Raw genomic sequence first — 19,028 nt, forward strand, 5'->3', positions numbered from 1 at the left:
ATGTATGTTCTTTCAATAATAATATCAGGAACCTCAACACAACTCTGTGTCTCAGATAAATACTTAAAGATGTGATTTTAAAGAATAGCACACAAAACCCCGCAATGCCTTAAAACGTGGATGCTTTAATGTGACATTTTATTCAAGAAGAACATAGCAGACCTATCACTTGATCCAAACTATCAAATGTTTTTTTGGCACAAACAAAAACAAAAACCTTCAATCGTTTGTTGAGCAATGCTGCCTAACTACAATTTTTACCAAAGCAATCACATATTTCTAGATTAATTGGTTAATATCAGTATTTATTAGATGTAAATGATTTAATAGCAACTTTTCATTTAATTTTTCTCTTATTAAATTATTTTTTTACCCCTTGACTTTTGTCTGTTGTTCAACTTAGGGTTCAAAAGTATGATGTGACATTTGGGGAAAAATATACACACAAGTACCCCAGCACTTGAAGAGAGAATAGCAAAGATTTCCACAGCCACCATGTACTTCCCCTTTGTGCTGAGGTATGCTGGGAGGAAAGAAGCCCAGTAACTGAGGAAGATCATCATGCTGAACGTGATCCATTTGGTCTCATTGAATCGATCAGGCAGTTTCCTTGCCTTAAACGCCACAACAAAACTGAGACAGGCCAAGAGACTCAGGAGTCCCAGCATGCAATAGAATGCTGTCTCAGAGTTCTCGTTACATTGCAGCAAGATCTTATCCACAGAGTCTTTCATATTAAATTCCAGGAAAGGAGGTGAGATCAGTAACCATGTCGCACACACTATCACCTGTAGGAATATGCAAATGAAGATTATTGAAGAAGGAATTTTTACTGGCAGCCACCTCTTGTACCAGCTATTTGGCTCTCTGGCTTTAAAAGCAAGGACAACAATTGTAGTTTTGGCAAGAATGCAAGACATACAAAGAGAAAAAACAATGCCAAAAACCATTTGGCGAAGCATGCAGTTCCTCCTTTCGGGTCTTCCAATGAAAAGAAATGAACAGAGGAAGCATAGGATGAGGGAAAAGAGAGTGAGGTAGCTGATGGTTCGGTTGTTGGCACGGACTATTGGCGTCTCTTTGTGCCGGAGGAATATACTGAGCACTGAGGCTGTGATCAGAGCTAAGACTGTGGCTATGGCAGCTAATCCGGAACCAAGTATCTCATCAAACCTGAGATATTCTAGATGTTTTTTAATGCATTTATCGTGCTGAGGATTGGACCAGTAATCTTCTGGGCACTTGAAACAGTTCTTTATACCTGACAAATAAGTGAAAAAGTATAAACACATTTAGTACGTTCAAACATGCGTATAAATATCTTTCAAAAAGTTTTCCATATACAATCTAAAGCCTGAATTCTTCCCTTATGTTGCCACCTCCATGTCTGATGTCAGCGCCCTTCTAAATAACTTCAATGCATTTCTGGAAAACCATGTTAACACCTATGTTCCAAGCAAAATACAAATGTGCAATCCAAAACCTTCAGCACACTGGTATACTAAAGACCTTGCTGACAGCAAATGCCACATCCATGACAGGAAATAACCTTTAATTAAAAAAAAAACTGCACTGACCTCAGGCTACTGACGTTATCCACGTAACACATTTTATCAGAATCAGGACCCTTTTCAAAACAATAAAGCACTCCATCAACTCCCTGCCTGAGCCTTCTCTCTCATGTACTGTGAGCAAGTGCAATGCCATCAATCATCTTCAATGAAAAAATTAAAAAAAACACCAGCATTCCCAAAACGCTAAATCTGCTTCTTCTATGATACCCACTATTCCCTGCTGCATCCGACCGACAATGGTCATCCAGCACACCCCTGTCTCAAAGACCTTACTAACATCCTCAACTCTTCCAAAGCCACTCACCTTTGAAGATGATGTCCTATTCTCATCCTTCACAAAAGCCCACTAACGAGAACCTCTTTCACCCCAACTCACCACTGTTTACAGTTCCCTTACTAAAAGCATCTCCCGTGAGGCTCTCAAGACAGGCAGGGTCCCCCCACACTTCAAGAAACCAAACTATACCCTGGCAACCTTCCCTACTGCTGGCCAATTACTCATGCACACATTATCAGTGAAATTATTAAAAAGGATTTAATGCTCAACTCACAACAACACCAACCACCTCCTGTATGGCTATCAATACAGCTTCATATCACAGAGACAACAAACTTACAAAATATAGATAGTGCCCTTTTGACAATAGGTAAAGACGACCCATGTCTCCTGATGTTATTGGAACACTCAGCTGTTTCAGCACTTTCAACACCCCCACCTCACCAACGTATCCCATGGGATTCATGGGAAACATCCCTCACAGGTTATTTAAAGAGCGATTGGAGGCTTCAGATTCATTACAATTGTCAAAATAATGTTTTCATCAATTCATACTAGGAAGGGAGGTAAATTACAATTCACAGGCCAACATGTGTAACAAGACATGTTCATTATCTGTGACACTTCTCCAGGGCTCATCACATCTTAATTTTTTATATATCCACTGCAAGACAGACAATGAACCATTCACAAGAACCAAAGATTGAGTAGAAAGGAGAATATCAAAATCAGATAAGGCAAAATAATAAAGAAAAATTTGAAAAAATGAACCAGGGGAATAACAACATTAAAAACAACAACAAATAACATAAATTTTAACAATAAACAATAGGACAAATTACATTTGGAACACTTGATAATCAGCCATTAACCAAATAATGAGTTAAAGGATAACTGTATAAATTAAAAAGAAACAGCCTTTTCACAGTTACCCAAATATGATCATTTTCAACATAGTATCAGATAACTGGGCTGAAAAAACATTATTGCCTGAGTTTCTCATATATGTGTTATTTGAGCCTCATTTTACATAGCAGACTTTTCAAAAAACCCAATGCAGCATCGATAATTAACGATTAATTGGAGCAGCAGAACCTTTTTAAAGTGTTGAACAACTGTATAAATAAAGTTCTATTAATCATTACTTTTAACCCAAATATGTCAATTTTTGAGATAATTTCAACTAAACTTCCATGCCAATATAGTTCATTTACAAACCTTATTATGACATCCTATCAAATAGCGGGGTGAGAAAGGTGCAAATTTAAGTTATTACGGGAAATTATTATTCATTATTTTAGGGCATGTATTTCTCGCTTACCCAATTGGTTACCAAAGTTCAGGAATCCATTTTTTCCTTTATTCAATAAATTAATCACAATTTTGAATATTTGCTTCTTTTAATCTACAAGAAAGTGAACCTTAATGAATTATGTGTGTTACATTCTGAGAAAATAAATGGTGGTCCTTCTATGACTGAGCCAAGATTCTCAAACAACTGCATTCACCAATGAGAGTGGTAACGTCAGAGAACGCATTCCCTATCTTGTTCTTCAAATGAGATCTATAAACAGTGATAAACAGAAGAAATTGGTTTTACTTACCTATTTTGGAAAAGGCTTCTGAACTCTACTTGGACACAACAGATTTAAATTCTGAATGTTGAACTCTCCAATTCTGTGGTCAGCTTGATAATCCCATTACATGTCAAGAGATGTGGTTGTTGAGCAGCAAATATGCGTTGTTTAAAGCATTGGTTTTTACAATTAGTGCCTTTTTGGATGCAACACAAGCATGTTTGAATGCAACAACAGAATCACCTTCCACGTACATAAAAGAAACCTCCATTCCACCAACTTCGCACTGGCTGAAACCCTGCGCATCCGCAGAGCCAGAGCAGGCGGAAGATCCTTCTCTCACATTGCAGCCAAGACCTGGAATGAGCCACCGGCAGACATCAGACGTGCCCCCTTCCTGAACACCTTCAGGAAGACCCTCAAGACCTGGCTCTTCAGCTAAACAGATCTGTGGACCCAACCCCCCCTCAGCGCCTTGAGACCCTCACGGGTGAGTCACACACTTATAATCCCCAAATTGATTGATTGATAGTGGGAGAGTCTGTAACACTCCAAATCTCTAAAGCCAACTAGTGTTGATCCATAATGATCATGTGTAGCAGAGGAATCCTTCGCATTTTTAGACCCTATGATCGAATCTAACCTGATCAGATTTTAGGTGGTCTATTAAGACAGAGACTGATACAATTTTGTAAGGTAAGCCACATGATTTGAAGATCATTAGTGATAGGCACTTTTGGCAAAAAAAGAACTGAAACATGTATATATAAAATTAATGATCAATGCATAAAATAATGTTTTCATGGTGACTATGGATGCAAAACCTAAAGGTACAGTTGTTGTGCCAAAACTTCCCCCTTATGCCTGATGTCTCCTCTCAAGTTGTGAGTGATTTGCATAGATGCCTTGCATGTGCAACTGGAATATCCAAAATACATTTCTGAGGCTGAATACCGTTTATGATAAGTACAATTCAGCACAAAAACACAAAATTATAATTATTAATTTATATAAAAAACAAGAATATTGAAATGTAATAAAGCTTTTGTTGTAATGTTACAAATGTAAAATATCAAATATGTGTGACCAAAATATCATGCATAGACCAGATGCTACAAAATTGTATAGAAACCACTATGGAACCCTAACTGATTTGTACATTAATTATATGACTCTCCAAAATATATGCAATTCATTATTGAGATTGATTCCATGTAAGGTAGATTTCAGTTTATTTAGCCAAAATATCTCTGTTTCCCTTAGGCGTTGTTGCCTATACCCACTATACATGTCTTTCTTAATACTGCTCATTGCTATGAGTCTTATTTCGCACATTTTGTCCTGCAGTTTGCATCCTGAATGTGCAAAGGTATGGGATATCTATTATCTATTTTTGAAAGCTCTCAAATCCTCTTTCCATCTCTTTTTAACATCCCTGTTAGTGGGTCTAACATAAATCTTGCAACAAGCATTTATAATGATATACATACAGTAAGTAGTACTATCATTCCTGAATTCACCTATGGACTATTTATGTTGCCTTTTTTGCATCCTAGAAAGTTGACTGTTTGTCCATTGTTAGTAGGCAACATATATAATTGCCACATTTAAAGAATCCATTACAATGGTGTTCTTCAAATCGTTTCTCGAAAACTGTGTGGTATCTTTAGGACATAGGATATTATTCAAATTGATTCTGCATCTGAAAAAATGGCTGCGTTATTCATTACATGATTTGTGAAATGTATACTGTCAACATGTAACACATGCCAATGTTTAAAGTGTATATTTTAAATCTGTCTACTCTCTTGACTGAAGTTAGCAAGGAATCTCACTTTATCATCAGATTTCCACACCTTCGATTTAAGATTGAGACCATAAATTAAATGATGTCTGTATTTGAAATTGATAGCCTCTATTCCATAATCTGTGTCAGAGCTACATAAAAAGTCAGCAGAAACTCTCTTTATGGGGTAGTATGTATTTGGTGCCCTGGGTGAGATAATGCTGACTGCAAAGTGCTGATTAGTGAAGTAGCCTTTCTATACAATTTGCTTTTGGTTTGATTATTCGCTATGACAATCTCACAATCCAGAAAATACCAAAAAGATAATATTGGAACAGTTAAATTTCAATTTAAGTTCAGATTATTTTGATTGGCTCTCTTGTGAAATTCAATTTGTGTTGCAATTTTTTTTCCATATTATACAAATATCATTGCTAAAATGCGACCAAAGTAAAACATTAGCTTCATAATCTTGTAAATCAGGAGATTGATTTTAAAACACCACCTAATTAGCATATAAAAGGAGCGAATTTGGAACCAATCACAGTCCCCCTGATTTGCTGAAAAAATACATTTTCTAAACAAAATATATATTATTAATCCAAATTGTGATAGTTCAGTTTGCATTTCACTATGAAGTAGTAAATTGGCTGGTCTCATGTTTAAAAACTATTTCATACAATCAAGACCCAATTTATGTCTTATACATGTGTATAATGACTTCACATCCATTGTTCTTCAGCACAGATCTCTTTCCCACATGATGTCATAGACAGATCTGAAAATGTCTGTTGTGTCCTTAATGTATAAAGGCAGATATTTCATTTTTAAGGTGCTATAAAAATATCAATAAACTCTCTGTGATTGAATCATTACCAGAAACTTTAGGTCATGCCGGTGGGTGATCTAAACTTTTGTGAATTTTCGTTAAGAGGTTTTGGTGACATTGTCTTCTCTTTGGTCACTTTTAAAGAACTATCGTCAAAGCTTAAAGAATCTAAGGGCCTGATTACGATCTTGGCAGATGGGATACTCCGTCACAAACGTGACGGATATCCTGTCCACCATATTAAAAGCAGGATATCAGTCATCTTTGTTATGGCAAGACCCTGCCCGCCAACATTATAATCAGGCCCTAATTCTTTTAGAGTGCAGCTCTGAAAAATATCAATAGCATCTTCATTGGGCAATTTTGGAAAGAACCTAAATCTAGGCTGTAAACCACTCTTGGCTTTATGATTGATTGCAATATTTAACCTTGTAGCTACATTGTCATGTGCCATCTAATGAGGAAATGACTTGGGCATCAACAAATCTTGAAGGGTTACAGTGAATTCCTCCAAAGGTAGAGGTGTGTGATGGTACAAAATTCAGACCTTTATTTAGAATATCGACTTCCATTTTAGTCAGGATTTCTGCTAGAAAGGTTATAAACTATATTTAATTATTTTTCTGATCTTCTTGAGTCTGAGATCTTTTCTTCGTTCTTCCTCCATTGCTTCTTTCTTTCTTGTTTCTCTTATTTTTTTTCTTGTTTTTTTTCTGATTTCTTCTCTGGTGGTATTTTCTATTTGTTGTGAGTTTAATTTTAGTTTCTTTCTAGTTTTCATTCAAATTCTACTGATTTTGTCTGAAAAAGAAAGAGAGAAACCTGTTGATGCTTCATTATCGCTTCCGTTATTACTTAATGAGGTGTTCTAGGCAATTATATGATCGGTGCTTTTAATGGGAGGACCTTGAATAACTATGAAGTTTTCATATTTTTTAGCATAGGAGTACATTCTTCCAGAACAATAGTGTCTACCATCCTTTTCTAATTTAGATCTATTCTTCCTTTACATCTCTTCTCGAAATTGATCTAAAATATTATCAAATATGTCATCCTTTTTCTTGATTGACCCTTGACAATTCAGATCTTCAACTTGCTTCTTTAGCTGATTAATTTCACCCTGTAGTTTTTTAATGATGGATTCTGCTTAGTCAATCAGAATTCCAAGTAAATGAAAAGAGGTCTCTTGTCATTTATTGAACCATTTTTCTCCCATTTATTCAGAGGGAAATACATTAACTCTTAAACCAGCAGTACCATTTTCTTTTCAAGATACTTTCTTTTATCTGTAATCTTTCAAGTTCAATCAAATGTTGTTTTAAACTTTTTGAATTAGAATTGCCATTGGGATTGTCATCAGGTATATTGAATCTCTTAAAGAATGAATCTGTTAACAATTGATGTTTACTGAGATTTTGTGGCATTTTTCATATAAGTAAAGAAACAAAGACACTTGATTGAAACACTGTTATTATTGAATCTATTAGGAGGGAAACCCCAGATAAGGACCTGCTAAAGAGCCTCATGGATTTAGAGCTCCTTCCAAGGTCTACCAATCAAAACATAAAAAGACAGATTGGAAGCTTTGAACTAATTCCATAGAAAAAAAATATATTTTGTTCTTATTTTATTTTATCAATTCATAAAATAATTGGACCGGAGATAAAGCATAATCACAAGTCTTCAAGAGTTCCCCTCCTATGCAGCCAACTAACACTATTTGGTTCATGTGGACAACTCAAGGCCTCTCTTCTGCTTCATGCACATAAACAATCATTAATGGCATGCTGCTCTTTCTATGTGTGTACCGAATGCAGCACACATAGAAAAAGAAAAAACAAGGAGAAATTAAAGTATTTCTCCGTGTTGCGCCATTCTAACACCTGTTATTGCATGGTGTTAGATTTTGGCGCTGCCTCAGATTCACACACACTTGTAAAGCTGGGGCAGCATCAAAAAACAATGGGTGGTGCAATGGAAAGCCCACTGCAACACCCATTCAATGCCCCTTTCACGCAGATACCAGTGTGAAAGGGTACCAAAGGGTACCATATTTATAAAGCGGAGCTAATCAACAAAAAGTGTAACTATGGTGAAGGGCATTGTGCCACCAGAACACAGATTGTTCTTGTTGTGCATTCCTCTTGTAAATAGGCCACAGAGTATGGGTCCTCCCTCACTTTTCAGCCTTTATTATGCTGTCTTCATTTTGAATGGTGGTATTTTTATTCTTTTGGAAGAATAATGAACTTTGTGCCCTCATGAGTTACTATCATATTCATAATGAGGATGATGGAGTTTTCTTTAGTGAGCATGTCTACCCTCTCGAATTTGCCCAATCCACCTCACAAATGAGTACCATTTACAACATGGATACGTTGTACTGGCACAGCTCTAATTCTTAAAAACCACAAAGAAATATCTGTTAAGGGACCAGGACTAAATCCTGACATAACATTATTCTGAATCTATCCAAACTATGAGAGGTTGGCCAGCACGAAGAGAGGTGGTGTATGGTGAAAATGCCTGCAAGTGGAGGACCATCTGTTATTGCTTCTGCTCCATAAATGTGCAAAAGCAAATAAAAAGGGCAAATACACCAGAAAGACAGAACCTCCAAGTACTAGGGCTGATATTCCCTGTGAGTTCATGAGTACAATAGTAACCTGCAAGAAAAAAGTTACTATCTTCTACTAAGGTTTTTACCTTTATTGTTTTTTCAGAACATGCAATAACCATAACACTTGAAATTGCTAAGTCTTATAAAAGGCCTTACAGCAAAGTTACAATACCTAGGCAATTGGTATACTTTACGGGGCCTTTACCTTATTTTAAACAAAGGACCCTGCAAAGATAAGGTAACAATACGTAGCAAGATGGTGGCCGCTTAGGAGGCCGTAAGCAGCATGATCTGTGACCTGTGAGAACATACAAACAAGTAGAAAGCAGAAAGCAAAAGAAACAGATGCCCCGGAGTCAAAGCCTGCAGCTGCTGCACGTAGGCGAACTGGATCGCAATAGGGCTGAGCATCCTAAAGCATTTTAAAACACCGCACTCACCCTGCACAAGCTGCGGTGGGTTGGACAGACTCCCTGCAGTGATGGGACCAAAGAATGCAGGAACCAGGGGAACAACTGAGCCAGGAAGAACTCGCCAGGTGCAGAGCGGGCTTGCAGTGGAGCACTGATTGGAGAGCCCGGAAGAGTCGTCATCACCCAGGCATGGGCGCCAGGCACAGACACAACAGAGCCTTTTACTGATCCTCGGCGTGTAAAAAATGCTACTTATCTGGGGGTCTGTATTAGCTCGAAAATAGACATAATAGTTAAGATTAATTTTAACCCTCTGATAAAAGCAATATCTACAGACCTTAAAAGGATAAACGGGCTGCACTTTTCTGTTATTGGGCGAGGAAACATTCGCACACTTCCGCTCGCGATAGATGCAGTAATTTTAAAATTACTAGAAGCCATGTTTTCAAATTTCACTTGACAATATGGAAAAGTCAGAGGTTCCTTAAAGTACCTGACACTTCCACAGCACAGGGTGGGCTAGCGTTCCCTAACATCCTATTTTATAACTGGGCGAGTCTTTTACACCAGATGTCGATTTTATTCTGCTTGGCTAAAAGTAAAGAGACAGAGGAGGAAAAGAAAGCCAGGATTCCAACAATATATGAACTTACCTTAGGGAGGGATGCTTTGGGGTTGCTATTACGTCAGGTGGAGCCAAGCTAATACAAGAAGGTGCGATTTAATGTGGTACAAAGCGCCTGGGAAATATGAACCAGAGTGCGTAAGGCTATGGCAATTCCAAAAATTAATCGCTATACCCCACTCTGGCGATCGAATATCTTTCCACACCCTTTCTATGATAATATGGGTAAGCACTGGGAACAACTAGGCCTAATTTCGATAGGAGATCTATATGGGTCAGGCCAGATACGCCCTTTTGCTGCCCTGCAACAGGATTATGGGATTCCTACTAGGCAATTTTTAAATATGTACAGATCCGAGAATTGTTTGCTAGTCGTAGACCGGTAGTTCCTTCCGAAAAAAATACCACTTCTGGAGATAATTGCACGGAGGGGTAACAGGATAAAAAACATTTGCAGTATACTGATAAAGAGCATCCCAGATGATCTAGAGAGGACCGAAAATAATTGGGCAGGGAAGATGTTGATGTGTATATGGCTCTGTTATTAGCGGCCAAAACCCTTCGCTCAACCAATCTTAAGACACAACATTATAAAACTGTGTTTAATCTGTATTTTACCTCTGACAAGCTTTTTAGTTGTGGCAAGAGAGCAGATGATAGGTGCCCAAGGTGCGGGGAAGGGCCTGCAACAATAGTGCACATGTTTTATGATTGTGATTAACCTATCCCCTACCCTGATGCTAATGGGCTATGATAGTTGTATTGGCCTGGATACTACAGAGAAATATTTTGTGTTTATCTGCACAGCCATTTTTAGGATAATAATTGCAGCAAGATGGAAGAATGTTGATCCCCCACCATTCAAATATGGCTAGCACGACTCTTGGGGATAGATAATCAAGAGCACGCACTATACACGTGCAGGGGAAGGGAGACCAGGAAACTTGGGCAGGGAATTTGGTCACCTATCGCAAGGTGGAGAAGGAATGTGGGATGCCCAGGCAGGATAAGAAGTGGTGGTCTTTGGAATGCACTCTAAACTACATGTATATCAGTTTAATATATTTAATCAGGAACTGTTATAATCCGGTTTTATATATCTGACTGTGTTTTCCAGTGTGTATATTATTTATTGTATTTATAATATTTATGATATTTCCTTCTCTAACTCTGATAATAATATGTACCAGTGCCTTTGTGTGTATACTGTATAAACGTAATGCACTGCCTTATTCTGTATGTAAGAACCAATATATGTACTGTAACTGGATTTTCATGGGTATGTAATACAAAATTTAAAAAAGGAACCTGCACAGATAATACTAATATTCAGGGGCTGGAGTGAAATACAGTCCACAATGGGAGTTGGGAGCACACCGCCTCACAGTCCCAGCACAGTTTGCCCCTTTGCATTCTGGTAAATGCAGTACACAGTTCACACTTACTTCAAAATTAGCTAGAGTTTTCACCACAGTTGGTGCAGACATTGCTGTATCTCTCTAGACACGTGTTTCTGAGTTGAGACCGTCATCAGTAGAGAGCAGCAGTATTAGAGAGCAAAGCAAAATCATCTGGGATTGCTGGAAATGCTGCCAAGTTTATCTCAGGTCACAGTACCACTCACGGGCACACAGGTGCATCTCCAAAGCTCGTCAGCTTGCTGGCTCAAGGGAGCCTTTTAAACAGAATGTGGGTTGGGAGCACACTGCCTCACAGTCCCAGCACAGTTCGCCCCTTTGCATCATGGTAAATGCAGTACACAGTTCAAACTTGCTTCAAAATTAGCTGGAGTATTTCACCAAAGTTGGTACAGACATTGCTGTATATCTCTAGACACGTGTTTCTGGGTTGAGCCCATCATCAGTTGAGAGCAGCAGTATTAGAGAGCAAAGAAAAATCATCTGGGTTGCTGGAAATGCTGCGAAGTTTCTCCCAGGTCACAGTACCACTCACAGGCACACAGGTATATCTCCAAAGTTCGTCAGCTTGCTGGCTTGAGGGAGCCTTTTAAACAGAATGGGGGTTGGGAGCACACTGCCTCACAGTTCCTGCACAGTTCGCCCCTTTGAATCCTGGTAAATGGAATACACAGTTCAAACTTACTTCAAAATTACCTGGAGTTTTTGACCAAAGTTGGTGCAAACATTGCTGTATATCTCTAGACATGTGTTACTGGGTTGAGCACGTCATCAGTAAAAAGCAGCACTATTAGTGAGCAAAGACAAATTATTTGGGTTTGCTGGGAATGCTGCCAAGTTTCTCTCCGGTCACAGTACCACTCACCGGCATACAGGTGCATCTCCAAAGCTCGTCAGCTTGCTGGCTCAAGGAAGCCTTTAAAAAAAAATGAGGGTTGGGAGCACACTGCCTCACAGTCCCAGCACAGTTCACCCCTTTGCATCCTGGTAAAAGCAGTACACAGTTCAAATTTACTTCAAAATTTCACCAAAGTTGGTGCAGACATTTCTGTATATCTCTAGACATGTGTTACTGGGTTGAGCACGTCATCAGTAAAGAGCAGCACTATTAGTGAGCAAAGACAAATCATCTAGGGTTGCTAGAAATGCTGCCAAGTTTCTCTCAGGTCACAGTACCACTCACAGGCACACTTTGCATATATTCAAGTAAGCATGTACCATGAACTGCATATACCATAATGCTAAAGGGCGAATTGTGCTGGGAGGTGAAGCAGTGTGCTCCCACCCCTTCCTATTTGAAAAGGCTCTCTTGAGCCATTGAGCTGACGAGCTTCTGGAGATGCACATGTGCGCCTGTGAGAGCTACTGAGACCTGAAAGGATTGTGGCAGGCTGCTCAGCACCCCCAGATTAAATTCATTTTTATCTCTACTGAGAACGGATGATATACAGAAACACGTGTCTAGAGATTTACAGCACTAACCTGCACCAACTTTGGAGGAACACTCCAAGAAAATATTCAAGTTAGCATGTACCATGAACTGCAATTACCATAATGCTAAGGGGCGAATTGTGCTGGGTGGTGAAGCAGTGTGCTCCCAACCCTTCCTATTTGAAAAGACTCTCTTGAGCCATTGAGCTGACGAGCTTCTGGAGATGCACCTGTGTACCTGTGAGAGCTACTGAGATCTGAAAGGATTGAGGCAGCCTGCTCAGCAACACCAGATTAAATTTGTTTTTATCTCTACTGATGATGTATGATATCCAGGAACACGAGTCTAGAGATTTACAGCACTAACCTGCACCAACTTTGGTGGAACACCCAGAAAATATTCAAGTAAGCATGTACCATGAACTGCATTTACCATAATGCTAAGGGGCGAATTGTGCTGGGAGGCGAAGCAGTGTGCTTCCACCCCATCCTGTTTGAAAAGGCTCTCTTGAGCCATTGAGTTGACGAGCTTCTGGAGATGCACCTGTGCACCTGTGAGAGGTACTGAGACTTGAAAGGATTGTGGCAGCCTGCTCAGCAACCTCAGATTAAATTTGTTTTTATCTCCACTGATGACGGATGATATCCAGAAACACGTGCCTAGAGATTTACAGCACTAACCTGCACCAACTTTGGTTGAACACTCTAGTAAATATTCAAGTAAGCATGTACCATGAACTGCATTTACCATAATGCTAAGTGGCAAACTGTGCTGGGAGGTGAAGCAGTGTGCTCCCACTCCTTCCTATTTGAAAAGGCTCCCCTGAGCCATTGAGCTGACGAGCTTCTGGAGATGCAACTGTGTACCTGTGAGAGGTACTGAGACCTGAAAGGATTGTGGCAGCCTGCTCTGCAACCCCAGATTACATTCGTTTTTATCTCTACTGATGACGGATGATAACCAGAAACAGGTGTCTAGAGATTTACAGCACTAACCTGGACCTACTTTGGTGGAGCACTCCAGTAAATATTCAAGTAAGAATGTATCATGAACTGCATTTACCATAATGCTAAGGGGCGAATTGTGCTGGGAGGCAAAGCAGTGTGCTCCCACCCCCTCTTTTTGAAAAGGCTCTCTTGAGCCATTGAGCTGACGAGCTTCTGGAGATGCACCTGTGTGCTTGTGACAGGTATTGTGACCTGAAAGGATTGTGGCAGCCCGCTCAGCAAACCCAGATTAAATTCGTTTTTATCTCTACGGATGACGGGTGATATCCAGAAACACGTGTCTAGAGATTTACAGCACTAACCTGCACCAACTTTGGTGGAACACTCCAGTAAATATTCCAGTAAGCATATACCATGAACTGCATTTGCCATAATGCTAAGGGGCGAACTGTGCTGGGAGGTGAAGCAGTGTGCTCCCACCACTTCCTATTTGAAAAGACTCCATTGAGCCATTGAGCAGACAAGCTTCTGGAGATGCACCTGTGCGCCTGTGAGCGGTACTGAGACCTGAATGGAATGTGGCAGCCTGCTCAGCAAGCCGAGATTACATTTGTTTGTATCTCTACTGATGACAGATGATATCCAGAAACACGGGTCTAGAGATTTACAGCACTACCCTGCACCGCATTTGGTGGAACACCCAGTACATTTTCAAGTAAGCATGTACCATGAACTGCATTTACCATAACACCAAGAGGCAATTTGTGCTGGGTGACGAAGCAGTGTGCTCCCACCCCTTTCTGTTTGAAAAGGCTCTCTTGAGCCATTGAGCTGACGAGCTTCTGGAGATGCACCTGTGTGCCTGAGAGAGGTACTGAGACCTGAAAGGATTGTGGCAGCCTGCTCAGCAACCCCAGATTAAATTTGTTTTTATCTCTACTGATGACAGATGATAACCAAAAACACGTGTCTAGAGATTTACAACACTAACCTGCACCTACTTTGGTGGAACACTCCAGTAAATATTCCAGTAAGCATATACCATGAACTGCATTTGCCATAATGCTAAGGGGCGAACTGTGCTGGGAGGTGAAGCAGTGTGCTCCCACCCCTTCCTATTTGAAAAGACTCCATTGAGCCATTGAGCAGACAAGCTTCTGGAGATGCACCTGTGCGCCTGTGAGCGGTACTGAGACCTGAATGGAATGTGGCAGCCTGCTCAGCAAGCCGAGATTACATTTGTTTTTATCTCTACTGATGACAGATGATATCCAGAAACACGTGTCTAGAGATTTACAGCACTACCCTGCACCACATTTGGTGGAACACCCAGTACATTTTCAAGTAAGCATGTACCATGAACTGCATTTACCATAACACCAAGAGGCAATTTGTGCTGGGTGACGAAGCAGTGTGCTCCCACCCCTTTCTGTTTGAAAAGGCTCTCTTGAGCCATTGAGCTGACGAGCTTCTGGAGATGCACCTGTGTGCCTGAGAGAGGTACTGAGACCTGAAAGGATTGTGGCAGCCTGCTCAGCAACCCCAGATTAAATTTGTTTTTATCTCTACTGATGACAGATGATAACCAAAAACACGTGTCTAGAGATTTACAACACTAACCTGCACCTACTTTGGTGGAACACTCCAGTAAATATTCAAGTAAGAATGTATCATGAACTGCATTTACCATAATGCTAAGTGGTGAACTGTGCTGGGAGGTGAAGCACTGTGTCCCACCCCTTCCTATTTGAAAAGGCTCCATTGAGCCATTGTACTGATGAGGTTTTGGAGATGCACTTGTGCGCCTGTGAGCGGTACTGAGACCTGAAAGGATTGTGGCAGCCTGCTCAGCAAAGCCAGATTAAATTTGTTCTTATCTCTACTGATGACGAATGATAACCAGAAACATGTGTCTAGAGATTTACAGGACTAACCTTCACCAACTTTGGTGGAACACTCCAGTCAATATTCAAGTAAGAATGTACCATGAACTGCATTTACCATAATGTTAATTGTCGAACTGTGCTGGGAGGTGAAGCAGTGTGCTCCCACCCCTTCCTATTTGAAAAGGCTCCCGTGAGCCATTGAGCTGATGAGCTTCTGGAGATGCACCTGTGTACCTGTGAGAGGTACTGAGACCTGAAAGGTTTGTGGCAGCCTGCTCTGCAACCCCAGATTACATTCATTTCTATCTCTACTCATGACGGATGATACCCAGAAACAGGTGTCTAGAGATTTACAGCACTAACCTGCCCCTACTTTGGTGGAACACTCCAGTAAATATTCAAGTACGAATGGATTATGAACTGCATTTACCATAATGCTAAGGGGCGAATTGTGGTGGGAGGCGAAGCAGTGTGCTCCTACCCCACTCTGTTTGAAAAGGCTCTCTTGAGCCATTGAGCTGACGAGCTTCTGGAGATGCACCTGTGCATCTGTGAGAGGTACTGAGACTTGAAAGGATTGTGGCAGCCTGCTCAGCAAACCCAGATTAAATTCGTTTTTATCTCTACGGATGACGGATGATCTCCAGAAACACGTGTCTAGAGATTTACAGCACTAACCTCCACAAACTTTGGTGGAACACTCCAGTAAATATTCAAGTAAGCATATACCATGAACTGCATTTGCCATAATGCTAAGTGGCGAACTGTGCTGGGAGGTGAAGCAGTGTGCTCCCACCACTTCCTATTTGAAAAGGCTCTATTGAGCCATTGAGCTGACAAGCTTCTGGAGATGCACCTGTGCGCCTGTGAGCGGTACCGAGACCTGAAAGGATTGTGGCAGCCTGCTCAGCAACCCCAGATTACATTTGTTTTTATCTATACTGATGACGGATGATAACCAGAAACACGTGTCTAGAGATTAACAGCGATAACCTTCACCAACTTTGGTGGAACACTCCAGTATATTTTCAAATAAGCATGTAACAAGAACTGCATTTACCATAATGCTAAGGGGCGAACTGTGCTGGGAGGTGAAGCAGTGTGCTCCCACCCCTGCCTGTTTGAAAAGGCTCTCTTGAGCCATTGAGCTGACAAGCTTCTGGAGATGCACCTGTGTGTCTGTGAGAGGTACTGAGACCTGAAAGGATTGTGGCAGCCTACTCAGCAATCACAGATTAAATTCGTTTTTATCTCTACTGATGACAGATGATATCCAGAAACACGTGTCTAGAAATTTACAGCACTAACCTGGACCTACTTTAGTGGAACACTCCAGTAAATATTTAAGGAAGAATCTACCATGAACTGCATTTACCCTAATGATAAGGGGCACATTGTGCAGGGAGGCGAAGCAGTGTGCTCCCACCCCTTCCTGTTAGAATAGGCTCTCTTGAGCCATTGAGCTGACGAGCTTCTGGAGATGCACCTGTGTGCCTGTGAGAGGTACTGAGACTTGAAAGGATTGTGGCAGCCTGCTCAGCACCCTCAGATTATAATATTTTTTATCTCTACTGATTACGGATGATATCCAGAAACACGTGTCTAGAGATTTACAGCACTAAGCCTGCACCAACTTTGGTGGAACACCCAGTAAATATTCAAGTAAGCATGTACCATGAACTGCATTTACCATAATGCTAAGGGGCGAATTGTGCTGGGAGGCGAAGCAGTGTGCTCCCACCCCTTCCTGTTTGAAAAGGCTCTCTTGAGCCATTGAGCTGATAAGCTTCTGGAGATGCTCCTGTGTGCCTGTGAGAGGTACTGAGATGTGAAAGGATTGTGGCAGCCTGCTCAGCAACCCCAGATTAAATTCGTTTTTATCTCTACTGATGACGGATGATATCCAGAAACAAGTGTCTATAGATTTACAGCACTAACCTGCACCAACTTTGGTGGAACACTCCAGTAAATATTCAAGTAAGCATGTACCATGAACTGCATTTACCATAATGCTAAGGGACGAACTATGCTGGGAGCTGAAGCAGTGGGCTCCCACCCCTTCCTGTTTGAAAAGGTTTTCTTGAGCCATTGAGCTGACGAGCTTCTGGAAATGCACCTGTGCGCCTGTGAGAGGTACTGAGACCTGAAAGGATTGTGGCAGCCTGATCAGCAACCCCAGATTAAATATGTTTTTATCTCGACTGATGATGGATGATATCCAGAAACACGTGTTTAGAGATTTACAGCTTTAACCTGCACCAACATTGGTGGAACACCCACTAAATTTTCAAGTAAGCATGTACCATGAACTGCATTTACCATAATACTAAGGGGCGAACTGTGCTGGCTGGCGAAGCAGTGTGCTCCCACCCCTTCCTGTTTGAAAAGGCTCTCTTGAGCCATTGATCTGAGGAGCTTCTGGAGATGCACCTGTGCGCCTGTGAGAGGTACTGAGACCTGAAAGGATTGTGGCAGCCTGCTCAGCAACCCCAGATTACATTTGTTTTTATCTCTACTGATGACGGATGATATCCAGACACACGTGCCTAGAGATTTCGGGCACTAACCTGCACCAACTTTGGAGGAACACTCCAGTAATTATTCAAGTAAGCATGTACCATGAACTGCATTTACCATAATGCTAAGTGGCGAACTGTGCTGGGAGGTGAAGCAGTGTGCTCCCACCCCTTCCTATTTGAAAAGGATCCCTTCAGTCATTGAGCTGACGATCTTCTGGAGATGCACCTGTGCGCCTGTGAGAGTTACTGAGACCTGAAAGGATTGTGGCAGCCTGCTCAGCAACCCCAGATTTTTTTTTTTTTTACCTCTACTGATGATGGATGATAACCAGAAACAGGTGTCTAGAGATTTACAGCACTAACCTAGACCTACTTTGGTGGTACACTCCAGTCAATATTCAAGGAAGAATGTACCATGAACTGCATTTACCATAATGCTAAGGGGCGAATTGTGCTGAGAGGCGAAGCAGTGTGCTCCCACCCCCTCATGTTCGAAAAGGCTCTCTTGAGCCATTGAGCTGACGAGCTTCTGGAGATGCACCTCTGTGCCTGAGAGAGGTATTGAGACTTGAAAGGATTGCGCGGCCTATTCAGCAACCCCAGATTAAATTTGTTTTTACCTCTACTGATGATGGATGATATCCAGAATCACGTGTCTAGATATTTACAGCACTAACCTGCACCAACTTTGGTGGAACACTCCAGTAAATATTGAAGTACGCATGTACCATGAACTGCCTTTACCATAATGCTAAGTGGCAAACTGTGCTGGGAGGTGACGCAATGTGCTCCCACCCCTTCCTATTTGAAAAGGATCCCTTGAGCCATTGAATTGACGAGCTTCTGGAGATGCACCTTTGCGCCTCTGAGCGATACTGAGACCTGAAAGGATTGTGGCAGCCTGCTTCGCAACCCCAGATTAAATTTGTTTTTATCTCTACTGATGACGGATGATATCCAGAAACACGTGTCTAGAGATTTACAGCACTAAGCTGCACCAACTTTGGTGGAACACCCAGTAAATATTCAAGTAAGCATGTACCATGAACTGCATTTACCATAATGCTAAGTGGCGAATTGTGCTGGGAGGCGAAGCAATGTGCTCCCACCCCTTCCTGTTTTAAA

The 19,028-nt window shown here is 41.0% G+C and overlaps 1 protein-coding gene across 1 annotated transcript; it reads right to left on the bottom strand.

The window, feature by feature from the left end:
• Positions 1–356: 356 nt before the first annotated feature.
• LOC146855865 (vomeronasal type-2 receptor 26-like) lies at positions 357–3,230 on the bottom strand. Its single transcript, XM_085651184.1, has one exon. The coding sequence runs from the start codon at positions 1,290–1,292 to the stop codon at positions 357–359; it is 936 nt and encodes a 311-aa protein (XP_085507310.1). The 5' UTR covers positions 1,293–3,230.
• Positions 3,231–19,028: the final 15,798 nt, after the last annotated feature.

Source organism: Triturus cristatus, chromosome 4_1 (genome assembly GCF_964204655.1).
Source record: "Triturus cristatus chromosome 4_1, aTriCri1.1, whole genome shotgun sequence".
In the NCBI taxonomy this organism is placed as follows: Eukaryota; Metazoa; Chordata; class Amphibia; order Caudata; family Salamandridae; genus Triturus; species Triturus cristatus.